This window comes from Geospiza fortis, unplaced genomic scaffold (genome assembly GCF_000277835.1).
Source record: "Geospiza fortis unplaced genomic scaffold, GeoFor_1.0 scaffold306, whole genome shotgun sequence".
Taxonomy (NCBI): Eukaryota; Metazoa; Chordata; class Aves; order Passeriformes; family Thraupidae; genus Geospiza; species Geospiza fortis.
Window position 1 is genome coordinate 167,283 of NW_005054686.1, and position 24,742 is coordinate 192,024.

The 24,742-nt window shown below is 39.2% G+C and overlaps 1 protein-coding gene across 1 annotated transcript in view; it reads left to right on the forward strand.

Annotated features, from left to right (window-relative positions):
• Nucleotides 1–396: 396 nt before the first annotated feature.
• LOC102038536 (zinc finger SWIM domain-containing protein 6-like) overlaps nt 397–24,742 on the forward strand; it is a gene marked incomplete at its 3' end in the record, with an annotated part of 36,745 nt that continues 12,399 nt past the window's right edge. Inside the window, exons 1-10 of the mRNA XM_031065134.1 lie at nt 397–451; nt 1,291–1,404; nt 7,512–7,691; nt 9,246–9,422; nt 9,706–9,852; nt 12,448–12,594; nt 14,775–15,035; nt 18,276–18,411; nt 22,705–22,862; nt 23,382–23,545. Coding sequence (XP_030920994.1) covers nt 397–451; nt 1,291–1,404; nt 7,512–7,691; nt 9,246–9,422; nt 9,706–9,852; nt 12,448–12,594; nt 14,775–15,035; nt 18,276–18,411; nt 22,705–22,862; nt 23,382–23,545 — 1,539 coding nt within the window. The remainder of the gene's footprint in view (nt 452–1,290; nt 1,405–7,511; nt 7,692–9,245; nt 9,423–9,705; nt 9,853–12,447; nt 12,595–14,774; nt 15,036–18,275; nt 18,412–22,704; nt 22,863–23,381; nt 23,546–24,742) is intronic.

A 24,742-nucleotide genomic window follows, 5' to 3' on the forward strand; every position in this document is an offset into this window, starting at 1 on the left:
TCAATCTGGCCACTGCTATGAAAGACAGTAAAAAGTGTTTTTATAAATATGTCAGCAACAAAAGGAGGGCCAAGGAAAATTGCCATCCCTTATTGGTCACAAGGGGGAACATTGTCACCAAGGATGAGGAAAAGGCTGGCTTAATGCCTTATTTGCCTCAGTCTTTAACAATAAGACTAGTTATCCACAGGCAGCCAGACCTCTTAGCTAGTAGACAGGGACAGGGAGCAGAATAGATCTTCTGCAATCCAGGGGGAGGTAGTTAGTGATCTGCTGAGACACTTAGACACTTACAAGTCTATGGGGCCGGATAGGATTCATCTGAGAGTGCTGAGGGAGTTGGTGGAAGATCTTGCTAAGCCACTCTCCATCATTTATCATCAGTCCTGGCTAACCATGGAGGTCCAAGGTGACTGGAGGTTGGCCAGTGTGACGCCCATCTACAAGAAGGGTCAGAAGAAGGATCCGGGGCCTTTCAGCCTGACCTTGGTACCCAGGAAGGTTATGGAACAGATCATCTTGAGTGTAATCATACAACACGTACAGGACAACCAGAGGATCAGGCCCAGCCAGCATGGGTTTAGGGAAAGGTGGGCCCTGTTTGACCAACCTGATCTCCTTTTATGACCAGGTGACCTGCCTAGTGGATAAGGGGAAGGCTATGGATGTGTCTACCTAGACTTTAGTAAAGCCCTTCATACTGTCTCCTACAGTATTCTCCTTGACAAGCTGGCAGCCCATGGCTTGGACAGGTGCACTCTTTGCTGGGTTCAGAACTGTCTGGAACCAGAGAACCCAGAGAGTGGTGGTAAATGGTGCCAGATTCAGTTGGTGGTTGGTCACTAGTGGAGTTCCCCAGGGCTCAATATTGCAGCTAGCCCTATTTAATAGCTTTATTGATGATTTTAACAAGGGGGTCAAGTGCACCCTCAGTAAGCTTGCAAACAACACTAAGTTGGGTGGAAGCATTGATCTGCTGGAGGGTAGGAAGGGTCTGCAGAGGGATCTGGACAGGCTGGATGTACGGTTTGAGAACAACAGTATGAGGTTCAAACAAGCCAAGTACCAAGTCCGGTACTTGGGTCACAACAATGCCATGCAGTGCTGCAGGCTAGAGGCAGATTGGCTGGAAAGCAGCCAGTTGGAAAAGGACCTGGGGGTGCTAGTTGACAGCTGGCTGAATATGAGCCAGTGTGGGCCTAAGTGGCCAAGAATGCCAATGGCACCCTGGCCTGTATCAGAAATAGTGTGGCCAGCAGGACCAGGGAAGTGGTTGTCCTCCTGCACTAGTGAGGCTGCACCTCAAGTACTGTGTCCAGTTCTGGGCCTCTCACTACAAGACAGGCATTGAGGTGCTGAAGCATGTCCGGAGAAGGGCAATGAAGCTGGTGAAGGGTCTAGGGAGTAAGTCTTTTGAGGAGCAGCTGAGGGTGTTTATCCTGTAGAAAAGGAGACTCAGTGCAGATTGTCTCACTCTTTAAAACTACCTGAATGGACGTTGTAGCCAGGTGGAGGTAGGCCTTTTCTCCCAGGCAGCCATAGTGACAGGACAACAGGGAATGGCTGTTTGCAGGAGGCTGCCCAGGGAGGTTGTGGAGTCACCATCCCTGGAGGTGTTCAAGAAACAACTGAACGTGGCACTTAGTGCTATGGTCTAGTTGATATGGTAGAGATTGATCAAAGATTGGACTTGATCTTGGAGGTCTTTTCCAACATAAATGATTCCGTGATTCTGTGATTCTTGTTAAGATCAGCACTTAAGTGCTTTGCCTATCTTTGGTACTTCATAAAATCAACTATTCAATTGGAGCATTCTCCAGTGGGGCTTCTCAGTATGCTTTGTTCTATTGGAGATCTCTCCATTCCTGGAGGAGGGAGGTGGGTTTGCCAGTCATTCTGAAGGCATTTTACCTTCTTTTCAAGAAGCAATAAATATCATACACTACTTCTTTGAGGTTTCCAAGTGGCTGTTGCACTTTAAGAGGCTCCCACTTTAAAATCCTTTGCTGACACTACTTTTTTACAGGAATCATAGTTTCTGTCTCTTATTATTGTTTATTTTCTGGCACTTCCAGTGCTGGAAAATTATGCTTTTGTAATAGAATTGATTAGGCTCAAATGGGGCACAGTGGCAAGTTTGCAGCGAGTGCTGAAGCCAATTTGTCTGTTGCACAAAGGGAATGATCTCGTTTACCTGGCTCCACTTTCTTTGAAATAATCAAATGTTACCATTTGGGTTTTTAGCTTTTTTAAGAGACATGCATTAACATGCAAACCATTCTGTGACTATGATTCTATGATTAATGGGAAAAGCAAAGGCATGTCAAATATGCATCAGTTTCTTGCATATTTTAATTTTGCAAATAAATAGATTGATCTTAAGTATACAGCAAAATTCTAAGGCCAAGGCCAAGTTTCAGACACTGATTACACTGATATTGTAAATGAGGAAATGCTAATCCAAACCAGGGCTATTACAGTAGCCCTGAAAAGATAGCATAAGATTTCTAGGAAAAGCATATTTCTTCAGAAGACTGCAATCTGTAAAAAGAGCTGTAGGCTGGATTTTCAGTCATGCTCAGTGTCCTAACCCCCACTAAAATTGTTTCCACCATCACCCTCCCATTTACTGGGATAAGAGTAAAATATGAAAAGTGAGCAATGCTTAATCTCTTTGGAGAGTCTGTATGCATTCTTTGCACTTTCTTCGACTTCATCGATACATGCATACACAAGATGTATAATTATTACAACATCTACTTTTACAGTGACTAAATTCTTCTTAATGTTTTTCAATTTGCATGTTTAAATCCTGACCAGTGTAAAAGCATGCTGTTCCTTTCTCCCATGTGAATTCAGAGGTATGGATGTCTACAGAGAAATACAAAAGTACTGATGTTCCCTCTGTATGTACAAGGCATGCATTCAATGTGTAAAGCAGTAATGTAACCTATTTCTCTGTAGTGTGAGGTCCACTAAAGATGAGTGACAATCATGCATTTTCAAAAAGGGCTATTTGAACAAAAGGTCTGTTTTGGCAAAGCTGGCTTTTTCCAGGTCAAAAAGATTAGTGTTTTTTAACCAAAATAGGCAATTCCTCACTCCATTATGAGAGTTCTAATATTCATTCCCTTGTGAAATTAATATCAAATTGCAGTCACAGCATGACTTGTCTTCCAGTTATCTTCTGGGGAGGGGAAATTTTGTATATTGGTTTGTGAGATTTTGCCACTGCTGTGAGGAGCTTCACATTGGCAAGACATGGGTCACAGTCAATGGATCCAAATCAGAACCATACTTTTGGTTTAGTTCTGGGGGAAGGAGGGAGAGAAGGGGATGTGTCAGCCTTCTGAGATCTGCTATAAAAAGATATTTAGTGCCTGTGGAAAAAGAAACAAAAATGTGAGCTGTGTTATAAAACCAGAATATGTAAAAACAAACACATTGTCTGTTTTGTTTTTTGGGTTTTTTTTTCCATTTAATGAGGCATTTGTTCGTATTGCAGGTGACATCATTAAATCTAGTTAAACAGGTAAACTTACTTGAGAATGCCAGGAATGTATTTTGGCAAACTTCTTTTGAGTATAGGCTGTTGCCAACAGAAGTTACCAGGCTGAGGTCACAAGAAAGGGATTTAGATATGTTCCTCAATAATTAATTACAACTAGCTGCTGTTCATTTTTCCATAAGCCTTATCTGTAGTATGGGGTGAGTATGATCAGTAGTTTCCCCATATAGGAGCCATTAGGCAGAAAATAGAGAATCTTTTGAGGGCATTGTAAGCTTTCAGATTGGTGGTGACAGCTTCTATAGAGCAGCATCAGAGTGAAATAGGAAGAACATGCTCCAGGCTCCTTCCTTAAGTGGCTTGTGTGGGGTTTATTAGAAATACACTTGTCCTTGTGCTCATTTGCATTAAAATAGCATGGATTTCTGAGGCTTCCTCTTTAAACTAATGACGTTTTTAAAGGATTTTGGTACTTTGGAGTATCTCTTCCCTTTTCTGCCTCTTAGATGTACCACATGCATAGTGAAGCCTCTGAAGAAGGCAAGTGAATTCCTTCACTTCGAGTGGTGTTTCTGAGACACAGAAAAAGGCTACTCATTTTGTAGGGGCAATTGTAATCAGTAGTGTGCACTCCATCTTGCTGGATGATTAAAATACTTGCTGCATGTGGTTAAGATATTCCACTTTGGTTTTGCTTCAGTCTGAAATCACTGGGAATCTGGTTGCAAAGTATTAAATTGGCTTTTAAAATTTTTTTTAGATGCTGAGAGGTACAGTGACTCCTTAGTACCCTAAAGTAATCATTCATTTATAAAATAAATAAGCCCAAAATAACTATTCGACAAGGCTTTCCAATATGTCTCATCCTCTGTTTTGTTTTTTATGTTGCAAGAAATGTAGTCCTTTGTCTAGGGCAGTACTGAATGCATTGATGCTTAATAAGAAGAAACAGTTGTAATGCCATTCAGAATGACTTGGACAAGCTCAAGAAGTGGGCCCATGAGAACATCATGAGGTTCAACAAGGCCAAGCATGAGGTTCTGCATCTGGGTCGGGGCAACCCCTGGTTTCAATATAGGCTGAAGGATGAAAGAATTGAAAGCAGCCCTGCAGAGAAGGACTTGGGGGTGCTGGTGGATGAGAGACTGGACATGAGCCAGCAATGTGTGCTTGCAGCCCAGAATGCCAATTGTGTCCTGGGCTGCATCCAAACCAGTGTGGGCAGCAGGGCAAGGGAGGTGATTCTCCTCCTCTACTCAGCTCTGGTGAAGCCCCACCTGCGGTGCTGCCTCCAAATCTGGAATCCCTGTTACAAATGGAGAGGGGAGAGTTCAGACAAATCCCTGCCTTTCCAGATTTCTGGCAGTAGACAGCAGCTTTATTGAGGTGGCCAGCACCCCAAAACCCACTCTCGCTCACAAGTTCTTAATAATGACTGATCAGGACTATTACAACATGAATTATTTATTTGAACAGGCCAAGGAAAACAGACATAAGACTTAAACAGATTACTTACTACACAGGATAACTCAAAGAACTACTAGTAGATAAAAATACAGTGCACGATAATAGTAATAAGGGTACCTTATGTTACAGCTAGTGAAGAAATAGTATAGATTAGGAATCAATGTCACTTACCAAAGAATGATAGCAGTGTGCAGGGAATCTCCCAGTTTCTCTCAGTCCCAGGGAAGTAACTCGATTCTAACATCTTAACATCGAGGAGAACTCTCTACACACTCAGAGAGTGCATAAGAGATTTCTGATTTCATGAAAATCAGTGGTCTTTTATATTTGTAAAAATGCCTGTGCTCTGCAGTCATTAATTTTAGGTTTTCCTTTCTCACCATTCAAGCCAGGATGTGTATTGCTGGCTAAGGAGGTTCTCAGCTGAGATAATTCATCACATGACAAATCACTCTGGTCTAACCTAGCCATATGTTAATGGGAGATAAGCTTCTGCTGTATCAGGGGTGAAAGGTCCTGCCACAGTCCCCAATACAGGAAGGACATTGACCTGTTAGAGCAGGTCTAGAGGAGAGTCACAAAGATGATCAGAGGGCTGAAGCACGTCTCCTATGAAGACGGACTGAGAGAGTTGGGGCTGTTGAGTCTGGAGAAGAGAGGGCTTCGAGGAGACCTTGTAGCAGGCTTCCAGTACTTAAAGGGGGCTTACAAGAAAGATGGGGACAAACTTTTTAGTAGGGCCTGTAATAATAGGACAAGTGGTAATGGTTTTAAACTGAAAGAGGGTAGATATAAGGAAGAAGTTTTTTACAATGAGGGTGATAAAACACTGGCATAGGTTGCCCAGAGAGGTGGTGGATGTCCCATCCCTGGAAATATTCAAGGTAAGGTTGAATGGGGCTTTGAGCAACCTGATCTAGTTTTAAGATGCCCCTACTCATTGCTGGAAGGTTGGACTAGATGACCTTTAAAGGTTCCTTCCAATCCAAATCATTCTATGATTCTATTCTATAATTTGACTCTGGGGAGTGAAGTGTGTTGAACAGTAGGTCTAAAGGGAGTCATATGATTTGATTTTAAAATGAGTTTTTTAAAACAGTGTTTGCTTTATTTACTTCCATGGCACTTAAAAAAACCAAAACCAAAAACTGAACCAAAAAAACCACAAAGACAAAATGTCCCAAAAATGCAATCAAAAAATCAGCAAGCTGCATGTTCTACTGTATTTAACTACTATGTAGTAATAATGTGCATTAGCGTGGTGGCCCTCTGGTGTTCTGCACTATACCATATCATATTTTCTTGTGGTTTCAAGATTTCTTTGATATTGCTTCCTCATTCCATGTCAGCTTGAATAGCAGTGGACTTGAAGCCTTAAGGATGAAGCTCTGTTTTTCCACTGGTTCCTGTACTGTGGCATACAGACATACTGAGTTACTTTAGGAATGAATGCAATGTGATGATCTGTGTTTTGGGTATCCATTTTGCATTCTTAGTTAGCAAAAGAATGCTTGAATATGAGAATTCTAATTTCTTGGAAGAACCAGCTGCATTTTTATTCTTTTTTTTTTCAGCCTGTCATGAAGACTACATAATTTAAACATATTCTTTTAATTTTATTCTTGGGGCCATCCTGTGCAGGGCCAGGAGTTGAACTTTGATAATCTTAGTGAGTCCCTTCCAACTCAGAATATTCTGTGATTCTGTGAAATCTCTAGTAGTGTACAAGGCATGTTCTTAATGAGCAAATGAACAGTACTTTCAGATGTCTTCATGCTTATGTCAAAGTTCACCCTGTAGAAACAACTGATTTAGAGAAAAATCTTTCAATTTGAAAATTGTTGCTTAAGACCCTGATGTATTTATGCCTGACCTGCTCTATAGTATCAGGAAGCAGGTTCTAAAGTGATGGTACATGTGAAATGCCAGTGCAAATTAGCTTTCCCTTCGAGCTCTGTATACAAAACATGTAAGACAAATTCTCTAGTGAAACCAAATAACTGAAGTAGGAGCAGCAAAAATATCTTATTCCTATTACACTGCACAAATCTAGTGTTTACTGGATCTCTACTTCTGCTGGGTTTCAAGTGTGAAGTATATGTTTAGAAAATGCATGCCTTACTAATGCAATTATTTGGTTCCTGTAATGTGAAGCTGGAAGATACATAGCTTTTGTACAAAAACTAGAAGAAAAACTTGGGTAATTTCCTGCTGTAACTTTGTGGGAATTTTTGTTTGCTTTTGTCTGATATGCCATACATTGTGAACTATGGATTTCCTAATAAAAAAGACCCATTTAACGACTTTTAATTGAGAAGACTGGCTTGATACAGTCTTTAAACTGCTTTGGATGGGCCACACCAACTCCAAGATTCTGCATCAGGAATTCAGTCTGCCTGGTGTCAGGCATAGTTGGGAAACAAGCAGTGTAGCCTTAGAGGGGAGGAAAAGTGTTACAGAATAAAAGTTTGCAATTAGCCATTGGCTGCTGCATTTTTAATAAAAAACCTAATTTAGCAATTTTTTTCAAAATCAGGTGCTCTGTGGATGTGTATAGTCTTAAATCCCCACTGCAAGTTGGAGCAGAAGTCCAGTTGGCTAAGACAGCTGAAAAAATGGAACAATGTGGATGTTTGTCCCTGGGAAGATGGAAACCATGGAAACGAGCTGCCCAATTTAACCAATGCTTTGCCTCAGGGCGCAAATGCTAACCAAGGTGAGCCTAGATATATGCACTGCCTGCAACACATAATATAGCCTCTATCTTATATACTTGAGCTTTGCAGCAGAATACAGCAATCTTTCCTGGGACAAGTAACTTTCTTGTTGAGGATTGACCAGCCAAATTTATTTTCATTGATATTGTCCTCGCAGAAAGGATAAATAAAGTTTACTTTTGTGCTGGGGCTACAATGTTTTTAAAGCAAGTTAGGTCTTCTAACTTTTCACTCGATCCTTCTAAATAATTGTTGCATAAAAATTGAATGTCCCTGAAGTACGTAATGTAAAAGCCTGTTGTTTCTTTGCTTGACTATAATCTTATATCCCTTCTGGTGTTGGGGGTTTTATTTTTTGCAGTTACAAAGCCTTTGATACTTACTTAAAGGGAGATCTGTTGTGACTGCATTAAACTGAGTATGTGAGAAACTAAAGCAGCTACTTGTGGGATGTGCGCTGTGTTGTGCAGTCTGCATTGACAGGTGTGGGGGGTGCAGAGGCAACACTGCCTTCTTGGAGGAAATGTCGCTTCTTACTTGATATCATGCTTTCTAATCTAAAATGTGATTATCAAACCTGACAGAAGCCTTCTCCAGTCATCTTCAAGCAAAGATTGCTACTTTGCTAATAACTGAGGAAGATGCAGGTTATTACCTTGGGAAAAAAACCCCTCATGATCATCAAATCTCTCAATATTTTGATCCATATTTAATAAAAGTTAAAATTAAATGCTTGTGAAAGGTGGTAGAATTAGATGGATTTTTCCTTGTTTCTTTTTCTTGGGAGTTTACCTCTGAAGGAAATAAACTTGGTTCATGTCTAAATCTTGCAGCTAGCTGCGAACAGAAGTTCATGCAACATGTAACTTCCTACAGAGGTGTTTGGCTTTCTGGATCTTGTGATGTTCAGACCAACCTGGGCATGCTAGTAGCAATTCAGACATGACATTTTGACATTCATAGACACAGTGCCATGTCGACAGAGCACTTTTGCCTTAGGAAGATGTCCAGTAAAGGATTGTCAGTCCCATGGCCTCAGTACCTTGCTGTCGTTGCAGTATTTGTGTTTGTTTATGACAAAATTTTTACAAGTGCTCAAGGTAATGTCACTTCTCAAAGAGAACAACTAAAAATATTTTATGTGATGTTTATCTGTCACTCATCCTCGTGGCTCTGGGTCTGAGAAAGAGAGAAGCTGGGGATGCTTGAATAGCTGTGTGCCATATACTTTCTAGTCTGTTTTTAGGGGAATTCTGTACGTGCTGTTTAATGTCCTTCATGTCTAGCTGTTCCCTTTGCAATGTCCTATTTAGCATTAGCTGTGATGGTTTGTAGATCTCTCTGAATGCAAAGTGAATGGCACACACTTTGCCTGAGCTGTTGAGTAACAGGATGTGAAATGTCTATGGTCTACTCCTTGCAGAGTGGGTCAAGGTAGAATGCTATCACTTAAGGGCTGGTGAACAGGCAAAAGACAAGAATACTGTGAATGACTGATTCACATATGAATGAATAAAAGCTGATGCAGCTTTCTGAATTTGTGAAAATGACAGATGCATCAAACAGGCCACATCGGACGGTGTTCACTAGAGCCATAGAGGCATGTGAACTGCACTGGCAGGACAGCCACTTACAGCACATTATCAACAGTGACCTATACACCAACTACTGTTACCATGAACACACTGAAAACTCACTCTTTGACTCTCGAGGGTGGCCCCTCTGGCATGGTAAGTGGCTAAACCAGAAAGACGTTTCCATGACTTGCTTTGTTCAGTTTCTATGGCTTTTTTTTTTTCTCTTTGGGGGGAGGGAGGGAGCTAAATGAAAAGCCTGGCAAAAAGAACAGAGGCTCCCTTGAAATGTTGGCTCAGAAATAGTCCTTTAACTCTCTCTTGCAAATTTTTAAAAACAAATCAAAGGAAACAAAAGAACCCTTTTGAGTAACCTAGCAAAACAGGCTACTGCAGACATAGAAGCATTGCTATTCCTCAATTATTGTCTCCATTTTAGAACATGTTCCTACAGCCTGTGCGAGGGTGGATGCGTTACGATCTCATGGATGCCCACAAGAAGCACTGAGGCTAGCAATAGCTATTGTTAATACACTAAGAAGGCAGCAGCAGAAACAGCTGGAAATGTTCCAGGCTCAGAAGAAAGGTAAATGCGGGGAAGAGAGAAGGGCAAAGGAAATGACAAGGTGACAATAACACTGAACTGGAACTTTGCATGAGAAAATTGCTTTTGAAACTAAATCAAAAGAGGTGACTTTAATTCTTCAGTCCCAACAATCATAGTGGTAGTGTCACATTCTGGATGTTGGAGGTGTTTTTTAAGCTGTATTGTGAGCTCTGCAGGGCAAGGGCTCTGTTCTGCCTTCTGCAATACGTCTAACATGATGGGGCCTTTATTCCAATCAGAGGTTTTGGTTGCACAGCGTAAATATTCATCCTGTGTAATTTATAGGCTCTTAAACAGAGATTTGCATTTGGAATGTCAGGTATTTAAAATAATTTTTCTCCTCTGATGTGTAATTTAGCAGACCTATATATTTCTGAGGTGGAAGCCTAAAGTTGACAAGGCAAAGTCTGCACTACAGAAATTTATCCAGTTTGGCAGTTTCTTCCAAAAGTCTTTGATGATGCTTAAAACTTTAGTGGATTCACATCACTGGAAATCAAAGTTTTGAAACGTTGGCTTTATAAAATGTTCTATGGTGTTCCCACTACCCCTATTTTCTGGAGGAACATTCTTCCAAAAATAATCCTTCACTGAACTTTGTCATAGGTTTGGAGAGGTAGTGTAAGAAGAAAGGGGTGACTTTGTGGTTAAAATGCATGTGGAAAAATTAAAATAACATTCTCATCTACTTCAAGAAAACCTTTAATTCAAATTTAGTTTAGATCTTTGTTGCTACTTTTAACTATGTGTATCCTCATGCATTGCAGGCAAAAATATCAGTGTGAAGTCACATGTGTAAATTTTTTAACTGTATATGCAGGTGTTTTCCCAGAAATGTTCATTTAGAAATTGAAGACAAGGTAGATACCTGACTGAAAAAAAAATATTATTTGGCAGTTCCTATGTGCCTTCATTTCACAATACCCAAGGAAGAAATTTTGAGCACTATTGTGGATCCTAGATTTCAACAAAACTTAAAAGCACTTTGCATTACTACTTAAAAGAATTTTTTAGTGTTTTTATCATGTAATATAACTTCCCTTAACATGAAGTTTGTAATTTCTATGTTGTTACTCACTGCTTTGTTTCATTATTTTCACTCTTATGTTTGAAATTTAAACAATTTTGTTTTAATAGTGAAAAATATGCTTATCTTCTTTATAAGCAGAATAATTCTGCAGCTACAGTTTCAGTTCAGCAACCACCACATGCTTCTACTTAGCTTTCATTCATATGACTGATTTGACATTTGTGGAACCACTTGCATGATTTAAAGTTAAATCTCTGTATGAATGGAGTATTGAAGCCTTTGTTTGGCATGACACAAGTGAAGCTCACAACTAGACATAATAGATGAAATGGAATATAAGTGAGTCAGTAAGGTCATTGATATTAATCGTTTTTGGTAATATTACGTTCTTCTTAATGTCATTTTTAGCACATGCTATTTGTTAGTAAGACAATTATTTACTACTTTGTTGTTCATATTACATATCAGTTGATTCTTTAAAAAAAGCCACTGTCTTGAACACTGAGTTCAGCAGTGTGGCTGTTTCATTTTGTAGCTCCACACATTTAAAGGCAAGAAGCAAGCTTTTAAAGCTTTGTGATAATACTTATGATTACTCAGAAAGATGGCGCTTTGTGAACGAAAGAGCACAGAGGCAGGTATAAGTTAGTGTGTACTAAGCAGAGAAACAGAGCATCTGTAATGGCTTGTATACAATTTTTAAATGGTCACCCATAATGCACCTGATCTCTCATAGTTCAGTTGTGTATGTGTCTAGGAGAAAAAGCTGAGGAGTTGAAGAGGAACTACTGCCATAAGATTCTTAGTTTAAAAAGGGATTTGAGTAATCTCTAGCATCTTTTACCACAGCCACACTTCTTTCAATTCATTGTGCCAAACATTTTTTTAATGTTGTAACTGATTGATGGATGAGGGCTACAAAACAAAGTATCCATGAAGGTATTTGTTGACTGAAACTTTAGAATGACAAAAAATGCACTTGAACAAATTTTTTAAATTTTATACCTCATTTAAACACATTATTCTTTTTTTTTTCTTCCTTTTTTTTATTAGGAACTATCATTATGAGTTTATTACTTCAACAATTATTCAGATGCAATAAGTTCATATTTTATTTATAAAAACTGAACATTTCAGAATATTTTATTTCAGTGCCTTCAGCTTCACTTAAAATGTGAAAATGGCACTGCATCTTTTGAATGAGGAAACAGTGGTGAATATTTTACCAAAAAAAGTCTTTGCTATAATTTTTCAGCAAACATTTCAGAAGTTACTGTTATCAAGTTAGAGATTTCAAAAGATACTGCAATTGAAAATTTTGACCCATAATGTGCTTTGCTAGTGCTTGAAGTGTTTGGCCTTTGTCCATTTTCTTTTTTTCCTCTTTTAACATATTTACAAAGGGCAATTAATTCACACTGAGAGATATTATTTTTTCCTTCTAAGCAGAAGAGCATTTTAATCAGTTTTACTTCTATATATGTTTTGAGGGGATAATACGCACTCTCTTTCCCTCCCTCCTCCCTCCATATTTTCTGTCACAGAACTTCTTCAAATAGGAGTAACCTCAATAACAAATCTTGAAGGTTGGGTGGGACATCCTTTGGATCCAATTGGTACCCTCTTCAGTAGCCTGATTGAAGCCTGCAGGGTAGATGATGAGAGCTTCCATGGATTCTCAGACTTCACAGGTAAGGCCATGCAAAGGGACCGATCTTCTCTAAGTCTTCAGTAACCAAAGACATTTTTCTACCTTACCTTTCCCAATTAACATCAAAGCCAGTGTCTTTATAGTATAAGAACTCACATTTACGTTCCCTAAGAAAACACAAGGTAGAGAAAATGTTTAAAGTAAAACTGTTATATGAAGCCTTCAAAAATTACCAGTTACTCATTCTTGAAGGCAATTCAGTATTTTACCCTTGAAATAAAACTGAATGAGTTTATAGCAGCAACCGTCTTTGCATACATTATCTTCTTTTGGAGAAATTACAGGAAATCACAGAATTGTTGATGTTGGAAGGCTTCTCTGGATATCGTCTAGTCCACCTACTCTGATCAGAGCAGGGTCACCTAGAGCAAGTTGACCAGGGCTGTGTCCAGTTGAGTTTTGAACAGTTCCAAGAATGAACACCATACAACCTTTCTGGGCAACCTCTTAGTGTTTGACCATCCTCACAGTAAAAAAAGTGGGGTTTTTATACTCAGATGGAATTTCTTGCATTTCAGTTTGTGCCCATTGCCTCTTGTCCTGTCACAGGATACCACTGAGAAGAGTCTGTCTATTTTCTTTACATTCTCCCATTAGATATTTGTATATTTTGGTAAGATCCTCCTGAGACTTTTCTTTTCCAGACTAAACAATCCCAGCTGTCTCAGTATCGCATATGGGAGATGCTCCAGTCCTTTAATCATATTTGTGGCCCCTCACTGGATCTGCTCCAGTAGGTCCATGGGGAACCCAATACTGAACATGGCACTCAAGTGTGGGCTCACCAGTGCTGAGAAGAGGGGAAGTATCACCACCTCCAATCTTCCTGTGTGGTCCAGGATATCATTTGACTTATTAGCTACAAGTGTACATAATACTTCAAAGTAATGACAAAACACTTAAAATTTATAACATACGTGGTCTATAAAGTACATGGTTTATAAGGGTTAGGAATTGGAAAATAGCATTGTAGTATAGATACATGATTTTGGACAGGATGTATATGCCCATTCTAACTTCAGTATTGCTTCTCAGGAGCTTAACTGATTTATTCCTATTCTCAGCCTCTTTCCACCTCTGTGGTAGTTTCTGATCACCTTCTGTGTGGTCAGAAACTTGAGTCATTCCTCTACCTATAGATCCTTTATATGTACATCCCAAATCTCCTTGGGGCTTTTTGTCAAAACTAATTTTATTCAATTAGATTTTCTTCAATAAACTTCTAATCCCCTATCCACCAATTCTGGAAGAACTGTAATTAAAAGAAATCAGATTCTTTGCAATTAGAAAAAAGAACCCAAAACAACCCTATGAAATAAATGTAGTGTGTGTTGAAATGTAAATTCCCCCTACACTCATATATGCAATCTACTAAATGCATTTTGCCATCTCATTTGCTGCAGCTGTCCATCTCCTTACATCTGTACATTGCAACTTTTTGTTCTCAAACTAGAATGTAAACTGCTAGAGGTTGATATAGCATTTTGTCATATGGTGTATTGGTGAAGTGCCAAATCAATCAGTAGTACTCTTTAAAGCAATTTATGGCTTGGTCTGTGTGGAATTTACAAGTAATTTTTACTAAAAGTATCATTTCTAGTGCTAATAAAAGTCAGAAACATTATGTGTGTTTATCATAAATGCAACTAACAAATAAAAAAAACATGAAGAGAGCTTTAGCAAACAGAATGTTTTAAAATTGTGGAGTTCCCAGGCCTACTGTATTTGCATAATCCTAATAGCTTCAACTGAAATCTATGCAGGTGTATAAGCACCTTCCCTTTCCACTTATACAACATCAAAGCTTTAAGGGGATACGGAAATGGGTTAGGGAAAAAATTGAAATAGATCACCCAATGTTTGCCTTATTAACACAAAGCTGGAGGAACTGCCTTTCTCCAAGTCATGCAATTTAAAATGAAAACTTTTATTTTTACCAGAGTGAATTTTTTAAAACATAATTGTTTTGTGTATTTCTGTGATGTGAAATTCGATCAGGTAGTTTATACTGGATGATTAGATATTGAGATTGCACTCATAATTTAAATATTTTTTTTAAATGGATACTGACAGAGGAAGAATTTGAAAATGTAGCATTATAGGCAGATTATGGATTTTAATGATTTCCTGATGTGTTGTTCTTTGTGTCGCTCTTTACAGAGAACATGGGGCAATGCAAATCTCTGGAGTACCAGCACCTGCCTGCACACAAGCTTTTAGAAGAAGGGGAATCTTATTTAACGCTGGCTGTGGAAGTAGCATTGATAGGGCTGGGACAGCAACGAATAATGCCAGATGGCTTGTATGCACAAGAGAAGGTTTGTCGAAATGAGGAACAGCTCATTTCTAAGCTACAGGAAATTGAATTGGATGATACTCTGGTGAAGATTTTTCGAAAACAAGCAGTCTTCCTATTAGAAGGTAGCTCAACATAGATGCTAACTGCTTTTTAAAACTGTCTTCACTTACACAAGCCCATGGAATTAGTATTCCAGTGGAAACTGCCTTATATACTTAAGATGTTTTTTGATGTAGAACTCCAGCAAATTTTTTTTCCAATCTCTTATGAAAATCAAACATACTTCAGATATCACATGACTGTGGAGATAAGACATCTACTAACCTAAAAGCCTTTATTTTTAATTTTTATTGCATTTTATTCTTTAGATTTGTTCAGTATCCAGGCTCACAATTTAATAATATAGACATCAGTTATCATCAACAGTTCTTGGGTAGTAAATTTCAAAATGTCATTTGAATCCTGAAAAATGACTGGCAGCTTTGTAAATGTAAGAAGATTTTTACCTCTATTCCCCAGTGAAGAGCTCAGAAAATTCACTTAAATTTGCTGGGACAGAAATATAACATTTCCTTTGTAGCAATTAGGAATATGAGTTGCCTCTGAAGTTTGTATCATACCTGAAAATTGAAATATATGGACAAATATTAAGGCCTATGGCCTGGTCTCGTGACTAAATTTTGATTAAGACAACTTGTGTTTAGGAATTGCAATTGTGTATTGCAATAAAATCTGTACCAAAAAGTGCATGCTTTTGCCTTAGCTTTTAAAAAGGCTTGACATATAACACTTAAGCCTTATTTTCAAAGAGTAATCTTGTGGGTTCTAAGATTGCTCTTCTAGTTTTTGGAAGTTTTTAACTGGAGGGAAAAACTTTGAAGGAACTAAGTATCTAAAGATGTGGTCCAAGTTTTCAGTGCTTTCTCAAGAGATGGTGGGGAGTTTGATACTGCTCTAGGTCAGTTGTGAAGATTGTTACATAGCAGTCAGGTTTTGCTTTCTTTCTGTAAGACATTTGTAATTTAAAACTATTTCTTTAATGGAGGAGATGCACTATGTTGTTTAGGGTTCTCAGCTTTGAGTCACTATTATTGCCCAGATCCTTAAAAACTTTGGTACCTACTGGTGGTACCATTTGAAACTGTAGAGAAGCTGCACCATAAGGAGAGTTGCTGCTTTATGGCCTTTGGACAAGAACAGCTTCTTGCTGGATCCAGCTATTCACCACTATAGAGGGATCCTATGGATTATAAAATCAATTTGCTGTATCTGTTTATTGGTCAGGATGCTGTATGAGGAAAAGGCAGGATTTTTCTCAAGTATTCTCTGATACTTCTAGTTTACAACTGTGATCAGTGATATACTTTTTTTCTTAGAGTAGTAAACAAGTGATCATATCAGGAAACCTACTAAAATAGCTACCTACAAAATTACTGTGGTGAGCAGCATGCAACAGTGGCCTTGCATTACTATGTGTTGAGAAATCTGGCTTTTCTGCAATAACTTCAGTTTACTCCAGGTTAGGCAGAAACTGCCGGATCACATGGAGGAAAAAATGTGCAGTGATTTACAATTCTAATCATATCCATTGTGGTTTTATAGTTGACGTTCTGTAGATATAATAAAGTTAGTTTCATCCAGTATTAGGCTAATTTCTATGCTGTTAATGCAGGTTAATGCAGATTAATGCATGCTGTGTGTAGCTACCATTTGAATACATGGGAAAGCAGAACATAAGACTGTGTTGTAAGAACTGTTCTATTTTTTTGCTTGACTGCTAAGTCAATGGCAGAATATATTTTCATATAAATGCTTTGTCATTTATTCTTAGTCTTCTGAGTTTCTGAATGGACCACCAACTGGCAAACAGACATGAAATGGCTTCTTTCATACAAGCAATGACAGCTACTTTTGAACAGCTTTCAATTTAAAATGATTGAGACACACTGTCACCTACTTAATCCTCATTGATGTTTCTATTGTGAATAACTCCAGCCTTCAGAAATGGCCACCTATGGAGCTCAGATTTTTTTTTTTCATGCCTAGCGATTTTTACCTTCGCATTTTGTGCAAAGGTATCAGTCAAAAACATTGATGAAACAGCTGTGCTGGTCTAAGTTGTTAACATTTCTCTCTCATGGAGTTAGTGATTCCATGCAGCAGAAGTGGTTGAATAAATTTTGTGAGTACTCATCTGCTTCAGTGAAGGGTCAGTCATGTTAGTTTGAACCACAGCCAGAAACTGATACATGTGACTGCAATGAAAGAAGTGTGTCAGACAGTCATCCATCCATCCATCCATCCATCCATCCATCCATCCATCCATCCATCCATCCATCCATGTGTGATGGGTTGGAATCTCTAGTAGAGGAGGAAGTGGTAACTCCTAGGACTGCTGGCTGCTATTTGTGCAATAATTGTCCAATAATACTTAATTTAAGATTCTTATTCTGTATCTTGCAATGTTTAACATCTGAACCTCTAGCCACTGAAGTAAAAAACTGCTTGACACAATGTTCCTATTAATAAGAATAACAGTCTTAAGGTTGCAAGAAAAATGCAAAAATGGAATTCCTATGCACTATGAATAATCAGAACTCAGCAGTTTCATGCAATTTTTTTTTTTTATTGTCATTTCTGTTGTCATTCTTAACACTGTTGTTATTAAGTACTGCACTGAGTGTGAGCAAAATCTACTGCCCCAACAATGGGAATAGTTTCCCCACAACAAACATAATTTTTAAGATTGTGTGGCTATAATAGACTAACAAAAGCAACTTTGATGCAGGATCTGACCTAGTCTTCTCTGGACACCAAGTCTAGACCAAAGGGTTATTTAAATGCCTAATGTCAAGTGAGACATTAATAAGGATCAGGTGCTGCTGGACTAATTAGTCATGTAAATTCAATTAAAAATACCTGGTTTTCCACTGTAGCCACGTATTTTTTCCTGTGGATTTGTGATAAGACAATTATGAACCAACAGAGGGTGCATAGGAATTCATGTACATGATATAACTACACAGAGGCAAAGCTAGTATTATCACCTTCTACTTTTACATACCATAGATTTGCTGAATGAGCCCCATGGAGCCCTGGGACCATTCTGTCATTTGTATATGCATTGGTAGTGTGCTTAGTACTATACAATTTGCGATGTGTCTTGTTGTCTCAAAGAATAGATGGCATTTAATATACTTGTAATATATTTCACAGACATACCAATAGAACTTTACCTTTTGTACAGGAAGCTCTCTCTGAATACCAACTCTAACTCAAGGTGTAATGAATGGGTTCTAAAGGTCCAGAAGTTGAGTTTTAACAGTCTGTAAAGACTGATATTCTCTTTTTCTTTCCCACAGCTGGACCATATAGTGGTTTAGGTGAAGTCATCCATCGAGACAGTGTTCCAATGCACACATTTGCCAAGTATCTTTTCACCTGTCTCCTACCTCATGATGCTGAATTGGCATTCAAAAGTGCACTGAGAGCCATGCGGTATGTATTCACAAGTCATCTAGAAAGAACACAAGTAGCGGTTTGAAAACTGGGAAAAAGCTTGGTAGTCAAGACCTAGCCTTTTTTTCCTAAAAGCATTGTTCTGTTTAAGGAGAAATTACTTTGGTTTTGTCATCTGTAAAAGCAATCGATGTCTGTACTAACTACAGTATAATTTATAAATGTACAATTAGTGTTTATATACAACTATAAAACAGCATTCTATGTTACAAATCCTTCTAGAATTCCACTATTGAGACTTGTGGCTTTGTATTGAACAACAGCTTTAGCACATGTGTGTGTTCGTTTACTGATGTGGTAGCATGTGTATAATGCAAGTGGCAAGGAAACGAACAGAGGCATCCCACTAGCAGTCTTAGGATCATCTGCTGTTTAGCTGCTTCCCCCCACTTTATATACTGATCATGATGTCATATGGTCTGAAATATCCCTTTGGTCAGTTTGGGTCACCTGTCCTGGCTGTGTCTCCTCCTAACTTCCCATGCATCCCCAGCCTCTCCCCAGAGTGGCAGTACAAATAGCAGCAAAGGCCTTGGCTCTGTGTAAGCAATAATGAAAACATCTCTATATTATCAACTCTGTGTTCAGCACAAATCCAAAATACAGTCTCATACCATCCACTGGGAAGAAAATTAACTCTATCCCAGCCAAAACTAGCACACTCTAGAAAGCCAAATGAGGAGAAAATAGTCCCATGTTCAAAGGACTAAATGGGAAGGCATGCATAGGAACAAAACATAGCCACCATCAAGTCAGGGCAAAGGTCTGCATAGCTTGTTTGGGGTTTTGTGCCTCCAAGAGTGTCTAATAGTGGGTGTTAGGGAAGGAATGTAAGAAATATGAGAAGCAACTTTGCATACTTGCTACTTAGCATTAGAATTTTTGAATTCGAATTTTTAGAATTAGAATTTTAAAAAGATCAATTTTATAAAGTACACTTGTATCCTTGTATTCAATTTCAGTCACTACCTTAAAGTGTTTCTCAGAGATTGTGGGGAGTTTTCCTCCTTAAACTAAACGACCAAGACCACATTAAAAGGCTAGAATAGACATCTATGAGTAGCTTTGCACAGTGCACTGAATGCTTCAGTGAATATTATGGCAACATGCCATTCCTCTTGAAGAAGTATTTGGGCTTTCCCAAGAAACAAATCATAACTGATAACTTCTTTTCTGGAAATTTCCTTTTTCAACTGGAAAAACAAGCAAGGCACTGAAAAATCCAAATCTCTAGTTGATTATGGGGAGCTCCAGCCATCTTTTGGCATGAAGCTGCCATCTTGGCCAAAGAAGTTACTACTCAAACAGACCAGTATAAGAAAGAATTATCTGTTTGTTTCTAACTGGTAAAATCATAGGAGACATCAGCATAATCAGGGCTGTTCTCCATAGCTCTCTTGGCATCACTTTTAAGGCAGATGGGCATTCAGCTTTTTAATATTATTTACTTATGCATTTTTAATATTTTGTAACATATTTGGCACTCTTAAGAAATGTGGACTGCTATCTTGAACTTTGAACTGCGGTGACAGAAGATGCAGACACTTTCTATTTCATGTCTGTCCGTGTTCCTTGAAACTTCTAAAAATTCTTATAAAGAATGTTAGTTACTTTTTCCATTCACGCCACAGTGATACTTCAGTATACAAAACACTCCTGATAAAAACCAAATTAATAACTAACTAAACCTAAATGTTGTTTTGAGGTGGGGAAGGAAGAAAGAAAACAGGAAGACTGAATGTTGTAGTGGGTTGACACTGACTGGACACCAGGCACCCACCAAGGCCACTCTCTCACTCCCCTCCACAGTTGGACAGGGGAGAGAAAATTTAACAAAGGGTTCATAGGTTGAGATAAGGACCAGGAGAGAGCACTCATCAAATACCATCACGGGCAAAACAGGATCAATGTAGAGATATGCACTGAATTTATTACACTAATAAAATCAGAGCAGGATAACGAGAAGTAAAATAAAACCTTAAAAGTACCTTTCCCATAACCCTCCCTCCTTCCAGCTCTGCCTCCTACCCCAGCAGCACAAGGAGACAGGGAATGGGGGTTATGGTCAGTTCATCACCTGTGTCTTCTGCTGCTCAAGGAGAGGAGTCATTCCCCTGCTCCACTGTGAGGTCCTTCCCATGCGAGACAGTTCTCCTCAAATTTCTCCAATGTGAGTCCATCTCACGAGCAACAGTTCTCTGCAAACTGATGCAGTGAGTCCATTCCACAGGCAACAGTCCCCCCCAAACTGCTGCAATGTGGGTCACTCTTCCACGGGGTGCAGTCCTCCAAGGACAGGTTGCCCCAGTGTGGGACTCTGTCTCCACGGGTCTCCCTTGAGGTCATAGCCTCCTCTCAGGCATCCACCTGCTCCGGCATGGGGCTCCTGCATGGGTTGTGGGTGGATCTCTGCATCCCCATGGACCTCCATGGGCTTCAGGGGAGCAGCCTGCTTCACTGTGTTCTTCACCACAGGCTGCAGAGGAATGCCAGCTCTGGTGCCTGGACCACCTCCTCCCCCTTCTTCTTCACTGACCTTTGTGTCTGCAGAGTTGCTCTTACATGTTTTCACCCCATTCTTCTCTGGCTGAAATTACAACTGCACAACAATTTCTGGTTTTCTGTCTTACATATGTTACCACCATTTCTAGTTGACTCAACCTTGACCAGTGGCACATCCATTTTTGGAGTGACCAGGGATTGGCTTTGCGAGACACTGTGGAAGCTTCTAGCAGCTTCTCACAGAAACCACCCCTGTAGCTCCTCCACTATCAAAATCTGTCAGTGCAAACCCAATACAAATGTATGTCTCATGTTTGTGAGGTGGAATGGATCAGAAGAGGGAAATTTAACCATCTCTTCCTTTATGGCATGGGTAAAATGTTTCCACATAGAAATCTGCATGGCTGCTCATGCTTTTAGAAGTCAAACATATTTCTTTCTTCACTTGAACATTTATGAAAGAAGCTAACTTCTCAAGACGACAGCTAGTTGCTCTCCAGACATAAGTGTTAAGTGTCAGTCAGCACAGGTCATTGACCCATGATGACAACTCTGGAGTATTTTGCCTCTCTGCATTCAACATCATCTGTTGCCATTTCTTTTTTTTTTTTTTTCTTTTAGTGTGTGGAACACTCAGTGTGAAATCAATAGAATTTGAGACCATAAGGCCTTTCGTGCATGCACCTCAGGGCTGCAAGGACAGGGTGTGCTATCCTTGATGGTTACTTTTGTCTACAGTTCTCTGCTTGCAGCACTGAAACATATGGAGTATAGCCTTGGAGAATGTGGATCTGCAGTGACCTAGTTGACTGTTCACTTGGAGTATGAACTCAAATGTTTGGCTTCATTTGGCTGATTCCCTGTTAAGCCTGAATTTCAACCCAGGCTTTGTGAGTCAGCCTTTAATGGTGATGTTTAATCACAAAGTAGCTTTGCTAAAACCTAACTAAATAATTGATGTTTCAAAGGGCAAAAAAAGTGAAGAATGCTAAATCTGCTTGTGCTTGTTATAATGTTCCCTAATCTTGCCAAAATTGCATGAAAGCCACCAATTCACAACAGGATTTCTTTTCACAGCAAAGGAACATAGAAGCTGGCAATGAAATTCAAAGTGACAGGAAATTTTCCTTTCAAGATCTTTGTCCATTTGCTGTTACTCATAATCTAATAATCCTTTTTGCATTATGTTAGTTAGGATTTTTCCTGTTTGTTTAAACTATTTAATGATGCATTTTTTTCTCCCCCTTTTGTGCTTGGAAAAAATCAACTATATATGTATTTTATTTTTACATATATAAAGCTATTATAGAGGTGTCCTCCTTCCCCTCACTTTATATAATGAGCATGAGGCCATATGGTCTGAAATATCCCTTTTGTCAGTTTGGGTCACCTGTCCTGGCTGTGTCTCCTCCCAACCTCCCATGTGCCCCAAGCCTCCTTGCCAGCTTGGCAGTGCAAAAAGCAGCAAAGACCACAAATCCAAAACATAGCCCCATACTAGCCACCATGAAGAAAATTCACCCTACCTCAGCCAAAACCAACACAACGACTTAATTGTCCCATGAATTCTTACAGATGCTTGCTGATGTAGGCATGTTTTGCAAATGGACTTTTAAGATTCCCCAAGAAAAGAAGTGGTTTTCCAATATCTTTATACCCCAAACTGCACATTTAATAAACAAGGTCAAGTGTTCTTGCAGCTTTAGTTTTGCTTATGAGTAACCTAATATAATAATGATTTGATGAAAGAGTATTTCTTTCTTGTTCCAGGTTGCTAGTATTGGAATCTATGGCTCCTTTGGGAGATACATCCCGTCCACACCACATTGCATCAGTTGTTCCAAACCGGTATCCCCGCTGGTTCACCCTAAGTCACATTGAATCCCAGCAGTGTGAGCTGGCATCTACCATGTTGACAGCAGCCAAAGGTACATTGCTGTCAATTACGTACTGAACTAAGTGCATGCTTTTAATGTTTCATTAAATAAACAGATTATAAAACTTGTGTTTAAGAATTCAAATCGCAGCCTGACAGGAGCTTGAAATGGGAAAACCAAACTGACTTAAACCTGTTGCTTAATTTTCTAGAAAAGTGATTAAACTAGCTACATAGTAGCCAGATGGGTTTGATTTGAGGCTGATGAGACAGCTTTTTGTTCTTCTGACACAATATAGACTGGGAAAACCAAGAATAGACAAATCACTTCTAAAATTCACAAATCAAGATGACTTTTAGCCATATACTATACTAACACCATCAGGCACCAGGGGAATTTGTGGTCTTGTATCTTTTGTTCATGTAATTTCATTATGGAAGGTTTATAAAATTAAAATGGGCATAACTGAAACATTGTACTATTTTGTAGCAAAGGCAAGCTCAATTATAATGCATTTCTGTATGTTTTGGAAGCTTGTTCTGTTTTGGTGATTCTGTTTACACCTTGCAGGTGATGTTCAGAGACTGGAAACAGTGTTAGAATCCATTCAGAAAAATATCCACTCCTCATCACACATCTTCAAACTTGCCCAGGATGCATTTAAAATAGCAACACTCATGGACAGCTTACCAGATATCACTCTTCTGAAAGTTTCTCTGGAGTTGGGCCTTCAGGTATTTCCTTCATTCATTATTACTACAGTAGAAGACAGGAATTTGACCCTGTGTTGGTGGGTACAGCTCTTTAAGTCTCTGAGAAGCCTCTCAAAGACCCTCTTTGGGCTTTGTCTGGAATTTTTTTATTCTGTTTTCTGATGTAAAGCACAGTTAACTGGTAAATACAGAGCAAGGATCTGTGCAGTCCCTTTGTGCAATTTGAGTGGAAGAGAGCTTGGAGCAGCTGGCTGAAGGGCATTCCTCTGTTCAGGTGTAAAAAAGGACCAGTGCAATGTGTTTGGGAGTATATGTAGGGATGCCTAGAGAGCAAAATTATTCAGCTTGCCATAAATAATAGTATAATTGAATAGTTTGGGTTGCAAGGGACCTTTAAAGGTCATCTAGTCCAACCCCCTTGCAATGAGCAGGGACATCTTCAACTAGATCAGGTTGCTCAGAGCAACCATCTATGTGGCCCCCCTCTGGACTTGCTTTTGCAGATCTTTTCCATGGCCTTGAGAGGTTTCTTGTCATTCTTCCCATTTTCCCTTCCTTTACCTCAAATGACATTTTGTAGGTGCTTGATAAATTACTAGAGGAAGCTGAGGTCAAGCATAATAACCCATTTCAAGGCAGACTGTACCTCTCACTTCTTTCATCAAATCCTGCACTCCACAAGCTGTGGGATGGTTATCTGTATCAGTGTCGGCTTGAGGTTTGCAAGAACCTCAGATCAGTTTTCGGGTTCTTATGAGAGATTTCATAGGTTGAAAGGAGACAGATGATAAGTTTTTAGGTATCTGGAGTAATATTGCCTTACACTGATGAATCTTGGGGTTTGCACAGTTCATTTAAACAAAAATAAATCTCTTCATCTTTCTTCAGGGAATTCTTAAAAACAAGAAAAAAAACAAAAACTCAAAAAATTCAAAGATCAGAAAACCATTTATTACTCTGCTTCAGTAAACAAAGATAAGACTTCTGGGGTGTCCTGGTTTGAAAAGGAAGTGAGTTTTTTGGGATGCTGTGGTCAAACCAATAGGTGCTCAGATTTGAATATTGGCACCTGGTGTGGCCACTGAGGACATGGATACGCCTCTGAGAACACAGGGTGCTAAAAGCCGAGAACTCCCATGGGGAAGCTCTCTTGGCTTCCAGTCCGTGAAAGAGGTCAGAGCTGCCCTGCCCAGCTGCGGGCTGGGTGCGGGAGGGGGA